We start from the raw sequence: 12,936 nt of genomic DNA on the forward strand, positions 1-12,936 counted from the left end.
CTAGAATACTTTTAATGCCATGAGTTGAACAAAAATTTACCAATCCTTGTGTGGTAAGGGCATAGCTTCTATGACGATAACTGTTTTCGATATCTCGAAAACGCCTTCATATATACAACTAGGGTCCACTTCCTTTTAAACCCCCCTCATTAATACCTTTAATTTGATACCCATATCGTGCAAACACATTATGGAGTCACTCCTGGTCCACCTTTATGGCGATTTCTCGAAGAGGCGCCCATCTGTAGAACTATGGTCCACTCCCTTTTAAAATACTCTTTATTACCTTCCATTTGATACCAATGTCATACAAACACATTCCAGGATTACCCTAGGTTCATTTTCCTACATGGTGATTTTCTCTTATTTTGTCTCCAAAACTCTCAGCTGAGTATGTAATGTTCGGTTGCACCCAAACTTAGCCTTCCTTACTTGTTATGTTTGTTATCTATATTTTACTGCCTTTTACAGCTTGGAATAGAAGTCCGTTTTTCACTTTAAGTAAACTTCAATATCAAATTAAAAACCTATGTAATTTCTTGCCATCCAAAATTTTATTTTTTATTCATATTCAAGTGCAAAAGTTGCATTAAGTTTACAAGCGAAAATAAACTCGCACCTAAAATATATGTTTGAGCACATAGGTACATAATTGCATATATATAAGCACTCCATCAAAATTTTGTTGTAGTTTTCAAGCGTTTGGCAACATTTTTTAAACTACTATTATGTATCGAAAATCGTATGCCAATTAACAACAAGTTCAAGTTTTAATTTTTAATTTAACATACAAACAAAACTTAAGAAGTTTCGGATATGTTTCAGTTGCAGCGGCTCAATTTTACGGTTTCGTGGTTTATTTTTTTTTTTTAAATATGTCGGTTATGTTAAGATTTTACAAACCAATCAAATATAATTACTTTGATCGTTAATTTGTATGTCTCTCTCTCTTCTAACTGGGTTCGCTTTCGGTTTGTCGTTGTAATTTCAACTTTGATTTATAAATGTCGTTTAGTTCCTTTAACTAACGTCTAATTTAGACGATATCTGGCATTGGATAAAATTTCGTCGTTGATATTTAGTTCCTAAAAATTTCGACTTGGTTTTTGATTTATAATATGTAGATGAATTACGCTTTTATTTATGCTTTGTTACTTTATTATTGTAAAAATTCCACTATTTTTTGTTTGGTCTGTTTTAACTTATCACGATTGTTTGGGATGTTGCGGTGGTGGTGGTGGCGCTGGCTTAAAGCATTGTAGTAAGAAGGCAGTGTATAATAAGAAACACACAGCCAAGGCGATTAACGCGTACATGAATATATTCAGTTCGGGCTGACGGAAGCGACTCTTGCGCAACCATTCCAAAACTTCATCTTCGGATAGAAGATCACCTACGAAAGAGAAGTTCAGTATTCAAATTAATACTTCATAAATGATTGTTATGTTTAATTTTTTAGTATGAGTTCAAACAGCAATAATCAAAAAAAGACATAGTATGAGGAAATCTTTATTTTCTCTATTTTCGTGCTTTAGGTCAGATTTTGTATGACGCCGTGAAACTTTGCGCCACAGGCGCTCACACTCACATTCACCACTATATAATACCAATAATTTCATAAAGACATTCCATACTCATCAATACCACTATCGGAGACTTTAGACATAGTTAGCTCAACAATAGTTCATAATACAAAAAACAAAGTGAAAAGTATGCAAATCACAAATACGCTAAGAACCACTATACGACAAAATTATTTTCAATTCAACAATAAAATATATAGACAAACAAACGGTCTTGGAATGGAAAGCACCACATCAGCCATTCTTATGGAAGTGTTTATGCAAAATCTGGAAGAAAAATACATACAGGAGCTGAAGTCTAAATTAGGCGTGTCATTTTATGCTAGATACGTGGATGACATAATATGCGTTTTAACTACTAATAACGAAGAGCTTGTACTGGATACCTCAACAAGCAGCACGGAAATATCAAATTTACAATGGAAACCGAAAAAGACGGAGGAATCAAATATGACCTCACGATAAATATTGATAAAGTTGTCAAAATATTTAACTATGACATATAGAAAGCCAACGGCCACCGAAACAATAATACATAATATGCCAAATCACCCCCAACAGCATAAATATTCAGCATTAAGGCATTTGGTAGATAGACTTGAAAGAACACCTCTTACACAAGAGGCATATAAGAGAGAGCTTGAAGTCATATATAACATTGCTGCAAAAAACGGATATAAAAAAGTACTAGTAGATAAGCGCAGAACGACGCATGGAGAATCAAAAAGGAATAATGAAATGGAAAATAATAACACCTGGACGATTATGACATATACTGGTAAAGCAACATATAAATTGGCAAACTTCTTTAAAAAATACAACATTGACACAGCGTTCAAAACATCGAACAATCTAGGGCGAAAACTAAGAACTAGCACTAACTCAGAGGATCAGTTTAGCAGCCACGGCGTATACAGGCTTACCTGGGGATACTAACATGTTACATAGGTCAAACAGTACGGAAAATAAGAACGAGGTTCAGAGAGCACATTAGAGACTACAACAAAAAAAAAAAAACGGAATCCAAACATTATACCAGAGTCTAACTTCGCGAATCACATCGAAAATGAATGTTACCCAGCAAACATCAATAAAACAGTTAGGGTTCTACACATACAAGCAAAAGGACGACGTCTCAACGTATTCGAAAACATGGAAATCTACAAACAGAAAAAATTCGACGGTACAATAATAAACGAACAGATAAACACAATTTCTGACACAATATTCGAGCCTTTAAAACTTGTTTGCAAGAAACAAAGTAATCCCACAGGTACAACAGACAAACACACAACAACAAATAAACAACTAACGCACCAAAATAACAAACCCACAAAGAAGGTCACACCACTAAAATTTCGGACTTGACTTACCAGTCAGCCACACAAATCTATTAAAACCACCCTCGGTTCTGAATGAGCACACAGCGCATACACATAACTAAATATACATAAGCATCAATTTTGACAATACCTGCTCATGTACCTACGAACTATAAATACAGGGCAAACGACAACAACAGATCAGAACGAAAATCAACACTGATGATGGCACAACGCCGAAACCGATTTGTCTCGAAACCAAATTTGACAAGGGATGACGGAAAATCGTTCCAATATACAGCATTCAGGTTTACTGTCACTCACTGAAGTGAATGAGTGCTCTTCTCTGCTAGGACTATTTTTTTACACGAGAAACGCTGACTCGTTGCGTTATACATAATTTGCCGTATTCATCATCATCATCCTCCTCAACTCCTATTGGAGCATAGGGCCTCGACCACCGACTTAAATCTTATTCTGTTAGGTGCAGTTCTTGTGATGTCATTCCACGTATATCCTGCGTCTTCGAGTTCTTTATCCACAGTTCTGCGCCAAGTTTTCGCAGGTGCACCAGGTCGTCGGCTTCCTTGTGGATTCCATCGTAATGCTTGTCTGGCTATATTTACTGGAGGTCCTTTGAGAGTGTGACCAATCCACGACCATTTACGCTTGGTTATTTCTGTGGCAGCCTTAGGATGATTTGTTCTAGACCATAAGTCGTCATTTGAAATTCTTTCCGGCCATCGAATTTTCAGGATTCGGCGCAGACATTTATTAATAAAAACTTGTAGACGTTTCTGAATTGAAGGTGAGCTTTTCCACGTCTCGCAAGCATAAAACAGTACTTATTTAACATTCGAATTAAACAGTCGAAGCTTCGTTTTTAAAGATATTTGGCTGGACCTCCACACGTTGCCCAAAAACCATTATTGCTTTGTTTATGCGAGACTGGACATCCTCATCTGCACCGCTCTTATTTGAGACAATACTACCAAGATAAACAACGGACTCTACACCTTCGATTTCATTTTCGTCAACCGTAAGCATCAATGGCCTTGATGAAATACTATAGCCGCATCTTATGACTTTGGTTTTCGCTGTATTGATGCTTAGTCCGGCCTCCTTTGCATGTGTGTTGACAGCTTCTAAATTGTGTTGAAGGTCAGTACTTCTGTGGCTTAGCAGACAGACATCGTCTGCATATTCTAAATCCCCTAGCTGAGTGAAAGGCGTCCACTGTACACCGTGTCCACCATTTTCTGCGTTCTTCATAATCTCGTCTAATGCCAAGATAAACAAGAGCGGCGAGAGTATGCATCCCTGTCGCACCCCGCTTTTAATTTCGAAAGGTTCTGAGAGGCACCCATCGTGACTGACCCGGCACTTAAATTCGGCATACATTGCCTTTATATTGTTGATTATTTTATTGGGCATCCCTCGTTTTCGTAGTATTTCCCAAATATATTTCCTGTCGAGACTATCAAAAGCCTTTTTAAAGTCGATAAAAAGTAAATAAGCTGATGTTCTGTATTAACAGCATTGTTCAACAATGATTCGGACGGTATTTATTAGATCAACACAGGATCGGTTTTGTCTAAAGCCAAACTGATTTTCTCTTAGAGTTCCGTGCACCGCCTCTTGAATTCGGGACAGTAAGATCGTGGAGAACACTTTGCTAGTATTAAGCTGTAATAAAGGAGTGAATTATGTATAATGCAACGAGTATTTTTTCTCGTGTGAACCAAAATTCCAATCATATAAGAGTATTTGTTCACTTCAGTGAATGACTGTAAACCTGAATTCCCTTATAAAATTTTTGGTATTATATAATGGTGACTGTGAATGTGAGTAACTATGGCTTCATACATAATTTGGCCCAAAATAACTAGATTTTTCATATAAAATTGTCCTTTTGATAACAAATCAGCATCTCTCAAATTTGTTCATAATTACTGATGAACAAATTTAATAGATGACGATTTTTTTTCCCTGATCTAGAACCATTTCCAGAAGGGAGCATAAAAGAAAAGAGTAACGTGAAAATTTTACAGCGAATAAACAAGTTCCTAGGTATTAGACATATGTATGTGAACACGTGGATTAACTATTACGTATTTATTGTAAATTTGTGCATATGCAAGCCTGGCCTAAATTTTGTGGATTTAGGTCAAGTTTACATATGCACAGTCCTTGGCATGTTAACATATGTCCCATTCCTAAGAAATTTGCATGTTAACATATGTCCCATTCCTAAGAACAAGGTTTTGAAATGTCAGTTCCATTGTGAATTCCTACAAGTGGCGAATGTTTGTAAAAAAAAACTTTCACAATAATAAACAGCCTCGATCACCTGTTCAATCGCTGTTGGATTACTTAAATTATTTGCCAAAAGTGTTTTTCAAACATTTTTGTAAACGACTGGTATATTGCATTATTTACATATTTTCAAATTCTTGCTTAATTGGCTGCTCATATCTTATTTAATAGCTAGATTTTAGAAATTAAAGTCAATATTTAGTCTCTCTTTCTGTATACACAATTAAAAGAAAAGCTGATTTGAAACAGAAATGGGCGATTCATGGCACTTCAATTTAATAACGGCGAGCAAAAAACAAACCTTTCTTCCATTCTCTGACCATTCCCGACAGCCGTTCTCTCTGTCAGCTATTATTTGACAGGTGGGTATGGAAATGGAGGAATCAAGGCGAATTCAGTACAGGTGGTGTCAAGGCGAATCTATGCCAGGTGGTGGCAAAGCGACTTCAATCAATTCGCCGTAAAAAAGAAAATTTTCATAGATTTCGATTAACTGATATTTTGTTGTACAAGGCTTTGTATGGAAACACCACCCAAGGCGAATTTATTACAGGTGGTGTTATCCCATCAGCTGATTGCTTCTTCTTGATAATTTTCCATACAAAGCCTTGTATAACAAAATGTTAGTTAATCGAAATCTATGAAAATTTTCTTTTGACTTGACATTCATCTGCACGGCGAATTGATTGAATTCGCTTTGCCACCACCTGTATAGATTCGCCTTAGGAGGAATAGAAAGTTTTTTCACTTGCATGAATTCACAATGGTCAGTTCTGTCGGTCAGCCATTTTGTTAACGATCTTTTCACGTTTCTCTTTTATTTCGTGTTTCACGTTTTCTACATGCTAGCCGAAGCATCGACTGTCAGTTAAGAACAAAGAAAAAGTGCAAGCAGCAGTCAGGCTTTTTTGTTTGTTTTCGTGTATTCACAATGGATTTTTGCTTTTTGTTCTACCAAATATTCACAATTATTGATTTAACTAGGGTTTGGTCACTGTGTTGGTGCAAAAGAAAATGTCAAATGAAGCTATCTGAAGGATTGCTATCATCCAGTTTAATTCTAACTTAACATGTGAAAACGGCCCTTAGACCACTGTTACACATGTACTAATCTACAATAAATCCACAACGGTTAATCTAGCCATTCAAATAAGTCCCATCCCTAGGAACAAGATTATTAGTGCAGTTCTAAAATATAAATATTTTGACTTATTTCTTATGCATGCAAACGGGAGTAGACAGGAACTTTTGACATTTGACGACGCATGGTGGCTCAAGCGAAATACACATAGAATATTGAATTTTAACTGATTTAAATAAATGTTTAGCTTTGCTCCTTTGTTTGCCTTCCGAAATGTCACTTTTTCCTTAAGAAACAATGCACAATCAATTATTTCTTAGCAAACAAAAGCTGTCAGGTGAATTTATTCCTAAAAATCTTTAGAAAATAGACGTAGAAATTATTTTGGAGTTGCGTACTGCAAAATAAAATAGTTTTTTTGTTTTTTTTTAATTAAAATCAATGTCAGAGAAACCAAGCCTCCATAAATCAAATGTACTCCACGAATGTTTTTGTTCAATTTTAAATAAAAATAGGTAATTAGTTTGATTTTTCTTAAGCATTTCTTTAATGTTTTTATTATGGATTTTTCAGTTTTCTTTAGCCTTAAAATTTCTCTTTTATTTCGTTCTTCCATTTAGAGGCGACCGCCTAGAGATGCTACTTACTTTATTTACCGATTAGCATTTACCGAAAATTATCTAGTTGTATGGAAACTAGGTCTAAGATAACATAAGTTTTAAAAAATACTTAACAGTCAAAAAGGCGATTGAATTAAACCCCAAATAGTTTTTTTTTATGGAAAATAAGTTAAATAAAAATTATTTTTCTCCAGTTAAAAAACATTGTCATAACATTGAGTATTGCAAAAACTAACCTCTATAAATGCTAGGGAATCTTCGTCGGAAATAGACCATAGCTGGCAGTTTTGTTACACCCCACTTTTTGGCATATCGAGAATCGGCCATTTTCACAAAAGTTATGTCCAAATTATCCGTTTCACTATCGATATTTTCAAGTTTTTCCAGTGCAGCCATGCTATCTGGCTGATTGTGCTCATCTGAAAAAGTTAGTTATAATAAATGTTTACTAAGGATTTCTTTTGATAGGTTTGTTTGCTTACAAAAGAACACAGTAATAAATTCGTTTTCCTCGAGTAGTTTATCTAACATTTTGCGATTGACTTCTTCAATTTCGTTTTTAATTTCAAAAACATCTTGTGAAGTCAGCCAAGTTATAACCTTGTCGTGTTGGTGTAAGTCACCATCGTATAACACTGGAACTTGTTTTCTGAAAGAATACAAAGTAATTCCAATGTTTTTAAAAATTCTTAACTTGTCTGAACCGACCGGTGCTCTTAAAATATGCAAAGCATCCCGCATCCCGTTTGCTATTTCGCTCCTCGGCAGGTACTAGGAAGCTTTGTAAGTGGAATATTACCACAAAAAAAAAAAAAAGAGAACCTGCCTAGACCGGCTCGGTTTTAAATAAACATAAAACGTTTATTTCCTTTAAACATCTAAAGTGATAGGGTACGCTTACACAGCCACCGATAAATCGAAAAATTGCAACCAGCTGATGAAATCGGCCGGGCTGGTGTTAAAATTGCAACCGATTATCGGCCGGCAACTTTTTTCTTCCATTTCACTTTTTTCGCAAAAATACGCTTGCGTTTATGTTTTTATGTGCTTATCTCATTAAGGGCGGCTGTGTTGCATACAATTAATCAATTCTTCAGTCCATCTCACAAATAATTAGATAATTTTTCACAGTAAATGCACGCAATTTATCGGACGATAAAATTGAACACGCGCGAATTTATCGGCAGTGAAAAACGACAACGGCCGACAACAATTCGGTGATCGGTTGAAATGTATTTTTTTTTATCAAACGATTACGACCGGCATCGGGCGATCAAAATCGGTGGCTGTGTAAGCGTACTCACAGAGTCTCAAGTTCGAATTAAGATGAAGCTTACTTACCTGAAATAAACTAGAGAGGGAATATTGACAACATCATATTTTTTAGCGGCTTCAACGCTTGCGATCTTAACAAAGTCAATGCCAAACATGTCAGCTTCGCCATCAATCTCTTCAAGATCTTCGAGAATTTCTTCACACTCCGCACAGTCTTCATCATCTGCAAGAAATTTATCGAAGGATACAAATTAAAACGAACGAAACAGTTGTCGTCCATATTTCTTACAAAAGAACACAACTAATAATGTTGACTCAGCCATCAAACGTTCCAACATACGCTCGTTCACCTCTTCAATTTCATCTGCCAATTCACGATTGTCATCATCAATGAGCCATTCTAAAACGGATTGTTCGTTCTGCAGATCACCCTCAAATAGTAATGGGTTACCATTTCTAAGGGGATAATATTTATAATAAATATTTTTGCCAAAGAATATTGCCAAAAATATTCGAAATTTTGCTACAGTGCCATGCTCGAAAATTATTTTAGCCCAAAACTTAATATCTCATAATAAGAAATAATAATCTCACTACTAATCAAAACTCTCAAATAATTAAATAATTACTTTACCGGAAGTACACAAGTGCGGGGAATGTCTTTATAGAATAACGTTTCGCCAATTGTGGATCCTGTATTTTTACCATATGGATGCCAAAGACATCACATTCGTCGTCGATAAGTTCTAGACCTTCGAGAATTTGATCGCATATATTGCAGTTGATTTTGTCTGGCAGAAAAAAATTATATAAAAATAATCATATCTATATATATTTAACAAGATAAAAAAATTTTGAAAGTTATCAAAAGTACTTTATATTATATTGCATTGATCAACGGTTTAAGCGTGAAAGATAATTTAAGCATTTAAAATACTTTAGCAAAACACTGGTCGGTCATTAAACTTATCCATATTGAATGATAAGTTCAAGAACCATGTTAGATGGAAGCGTACCTTTATCATACAAACATTTGGCGACTTCTTATGTAGTTTGACTGGAAAGTCGTAGGTACTTTCATTTGCTTCGTGGACGGTACCTTGATTATTCGAATATTTGGTAAATGTACATTTATTTTCTTTCGTTTCTGCCCTATTTCGTCTTTCCAAAGAGATGTAACCAACAAGCAGCCCTAGCCAACCAGGGAAAAGGTTTTAGCTTTCTTTAAAAATTTTCTCCTTCGATAATCGGCAATACTAAATGAATTCTAAAGAAAGCTGTTACCTTTTCCTAGACCCATTTTATCTCCGGGTTCTAGAGATGGTTATCGGTTTCATAAAAATATGGGCGATCGACAGATTTTACTGATACTAATTGAGCTTATAAAGTGGGGTGAACGTGTAAGTTAACTTGTATGGATTTATTGTAGATGAATATAGATAAATCGATATAAAAACGTTATCTTAATCAGCATTGTCTCTAAGGCCATGTTTACCATCTTCAATACTTTACAATAGTTTATCTACGCGTTCACATATTTCCCATTCCTAGAAAATAGAGGCGATTCTATATCTAGAAAAAATGGGCATATCTTAAATTTGTTCATTATAACCGATTATCGAAGAGAAAAATTTAAATCTACTAATTTAATTACTAATTAGGAATTGAGTACGAAAATTTAGATAATCTAGTTTTATGTATGTATATGAAATAGGTCTAGTGACCGTTTTCACCATCTCCAACTTATCACCTTTTTATAAGTTATCGAAATTCTCGTTGTCTGCATGCTAACAGAGGCATCGAATGTCTTTAAAGTGCGAGATTTACTACAAGATATTCACAATTATTCATTTAGCCGAGGGAGCGACACCGCGTGTTGGTGAAAACGAAAATGTTAAATGAATCTTTTTGAAAGAGTTAAATTTACCTCAACTAGGGATGGTGAAAACGGCGGTAAATATCAATACCTAGTTAAGTGTTAAAGTTATCTGACGGTTTTACTTTTTGGCATCTACCAATTATTATTACATTATACGAGCCGGACCCGTGAACATCTTGCGCAACCAATATAAAAGTCTCTTATCAAATATCAACAGAAATCAGCTGTTTTATAAATCAATTAAAACGCTGCCACCTGGCGTGTGTAGCAACTGCCGGTATGCAGTGCAAATATTCACAACAGTGCCACAGTATAAATAGATTTCTTTGTGTGCTCAAAATCGTTTATTTTTATCAAATTATTTTAATAAAATATAGCTAAACAAAAGCACTACGGCCAAAAATTGCCCAAAGGTCGCTAATAGCCCGAATCTCCATCTTTACAACCCAAACTTTATTTATAGATTTGGATTTCAAATAAGAGTGGAAAAAGGACCCGTACATAAAAACAGCAATTAGAAATAATATATATGTGACCCGGTCTATGAAAAGGTGGCTTATAACTCAAAAAAGAAATTGCGAGAAACAGCTGTTAACAGCTGTTAATAACCGCTGAAAATCGCAAAAAATGCTATTTTGTAATTTTGGCATCGCACAAAATAATCACTTTAGTTAAAAGCACCTCAGAAATTTTTCGTTTAGGAGTTACATGTGTGTATAATTTCACTACTGTCTCAAATCGTAATTGGGTTGGCCACTGTTTAAGGTTTACTTCTTTTGGTTTTGGCTAGTTGGTATTATCCAGAACAATATCACGTATAATATTAAAAATCAAACCACACAATCCCTGATTCTGCAAGACAAACAATAACACTTGTATAAATTATATTAGTAAACAAAGGAAAGTTTAATTATGTTAAGTAAAAAAAAGAAAACGCCAAAAATTAAGGTATTCATTTCCAAACTAAATATGTACAGGACACATCTATACTCGTATATATAAATCGAGGATTACGTAATGGCGCCTCAACTACACAACGGAATAATGCAAAATGCGCATATTTATTTAATTTCCTCATACTTGTATATCCTTACGTGGCCAGGGTCCTGAGATATGGACCAAAACCTAAACTCGGGTAACCCTATGATGTGTTTGTTAGACTGGGTCGATTTATTAACCGATATCGCGCCATCGATTTTTGGATTGGATTTGGGCTCAGGAAAAAAAGTTCCACTACGCATACCCAAAGAAATAATTTTCGAGCCTGCGAGATTTAATTTTTTTGACTTTTTTTCGAAATTGATTTTTAAAGTTTTTTTCATGACCTACTAAAAAATTTTCATTTGATTGTAAAATTTTCATGTATACCCTGTTCGACCCGAAAAAGTTCGCTAAAACGTTGTCGATAACAGTCATAAAAAAAGCCTGAAAAATCAAAATGAAATTTCGCAGGCTCAAAAGTTATCTGTTTGGGTATGCGTAGTGGAACTTTTTTTCCTGAGCCCAAATCCTTTTGAAAAATCGATGCCGAGGTATAGGTTAACTTTCGTCCATACATATCGACCCACCTTAGTGTTTGCACAATATGGGTATCAACTGAAAGGTGCTGATGAGTATTTTAATACGGTGTATTTTTCGTACGCCAAGAATGTGTTTATACACTATGGATAGCAAATGACAGCTGTTGATAAGAGCGTTAAAGTAAAGTAATTTTTATTGTGATATTCGGTTTGGTTGCATCAATCTGGACAAACGGATAAATGTGCATGCGAATGCGAAATAAAAACATGAATTGATAATTACTACATACATACTTATGTACATACGTCGGAAATTAATTGTCCCAGTTCAAACGCATAAACTTCGTGTTGCAATTATCGGCTATTCTCCTTTGGTGTCGCTTAAAGTGTTGCTAATTTCTGTGGCTGGGACTGGGAGGGGGACTGGAACTGGGACTATGACTGGGAATAAAGGGTGGAGAAGAATAAAAGGAACTATAGAGAAGAGAAAATAATGAAGGTGAAAGAGATTGAGAAAGAGATAGGGTTCGCAGAAGATAGAGAGATAGGAATAGACGAGGAAACGACGGAAAGCGAGAAAGGGATGCAGAGTATGAGAAAGGCAGAGGTAGGAGTGAATAAAAGGTTAAGAAAAGGGGGAGAGAGGAGGAGGGAGAGTAAGAGGTAAAAACTTTAAAAATTATGCAAAGAGACAAAAGTTAGGACAGAACAACGTCTGCCGGGTCTGCTAGTTTTTTATGTTTATTCATCAATAGTTTTGGAGAAAAAAATCTTTTATATAAAAGTGGGCGTGGTCTTTAACCGATTTCGCCCATTTTTTCTAGAAATATTTCCTGCTATAGGGAAAATTTGTGTACTCTATTTTATTACGATCAGTTAATTTTTCTTCGAGTTATGGCTCCCGAAACATAGAAAATTGCTTAAAACAGGCGGTGTCACGCCCATTTTTTAAATTTGAAAATTTTCCTATTTATTATTATAAATCCACTTGGGAAATGAAATACCATTGATATAAAGCTCTTTTTGAAAAGATATAGCTTATTTTATTCGTTCACGACCCTTTTAAAAATCTTTTATATAAAAGTGGGCGTGGTCTTTAACCGATTTCGTAAATTTTTCTTCAAAGCATTCCCTATAGTAAAGGCAACCTCTCTGCCGAATTGTGTTACGATAGGTTTAACAATTTTTGATTTATGAATTATATTATTTGTAAAATTGATTTTATCAGAAGTGGGCGGTGCCACGCACATTTAAAAAATTTTTTTTTTTATATTTTTATCAAGAGTCTCAATATCAGTCCAAACAAAATTCAACATTCTAGGTGTATTATTTAGTAAATA

At 35.0% G+C, this 12,936-nt stretch overlaps 1 protein-coding gene across 12 annotated transcripts in view; it reads right to left on the minus strand.

Moving 5' to 3' along the window:
* Positions 1-535: 535 nt before the first annotated feature.
* hlk (hulk) overlaps positions 536-12,936 on the minus strand; it is a 167,353-nt gene continuing 154,952 nt past the window's right edge. For 10 of the 12 annotated variants that reach the window (XM_067775487.1, XM_067775485.1, XM_067775479.1 and 7 more), the window contains 6 exons: positions 8,832-8,988; positions 8,487-8,653; positions 8,264-8,420; positions 7,405-7,571; positions 7,159-7,341; positions 536-1,393 (listed from right to left, as the gene is read on the minus strand). In XM_067775487.1, the coding sequence (XP_067631588.1) occupies positions 1,206-1,393; positions 7,159-7,341; positions 7,405-7,571; positions 8,264-8,420; positions 8,487-8,653; positions 8,832-8,988 (1,019 nt within the window). In that variant the 3' untranslated portion in view covers positions 536-1,205. Of the gene's footprint in view, positions 1,394-7,158; positions 7,342-7,404; positions 7,572-8,263; positions 8,421-8,486; positions 8,654-8,831; positions 8,989-9,213; positions 9,390-10,884; positions 10,929-12,936 lie in introns of those variants that run through there. The other 2 variants (XR_010951265.1, XM_067775484.1) reach the window with 2 other exon arrangements.

Source organism: Eurosta solidaginis, chromosome 3, assembly GCF_040869045.1.
Source record: "Eurosta solidaginis isolate ZX-2024a chromosome 3, ASM4086904v1, whole genome shotgun sequence".
NCBI lineage: Eukaryota > Metazoa > Arthropoda > Insecta > Diptera > Tephritidae > Eurosta > Eurosta solidaginis.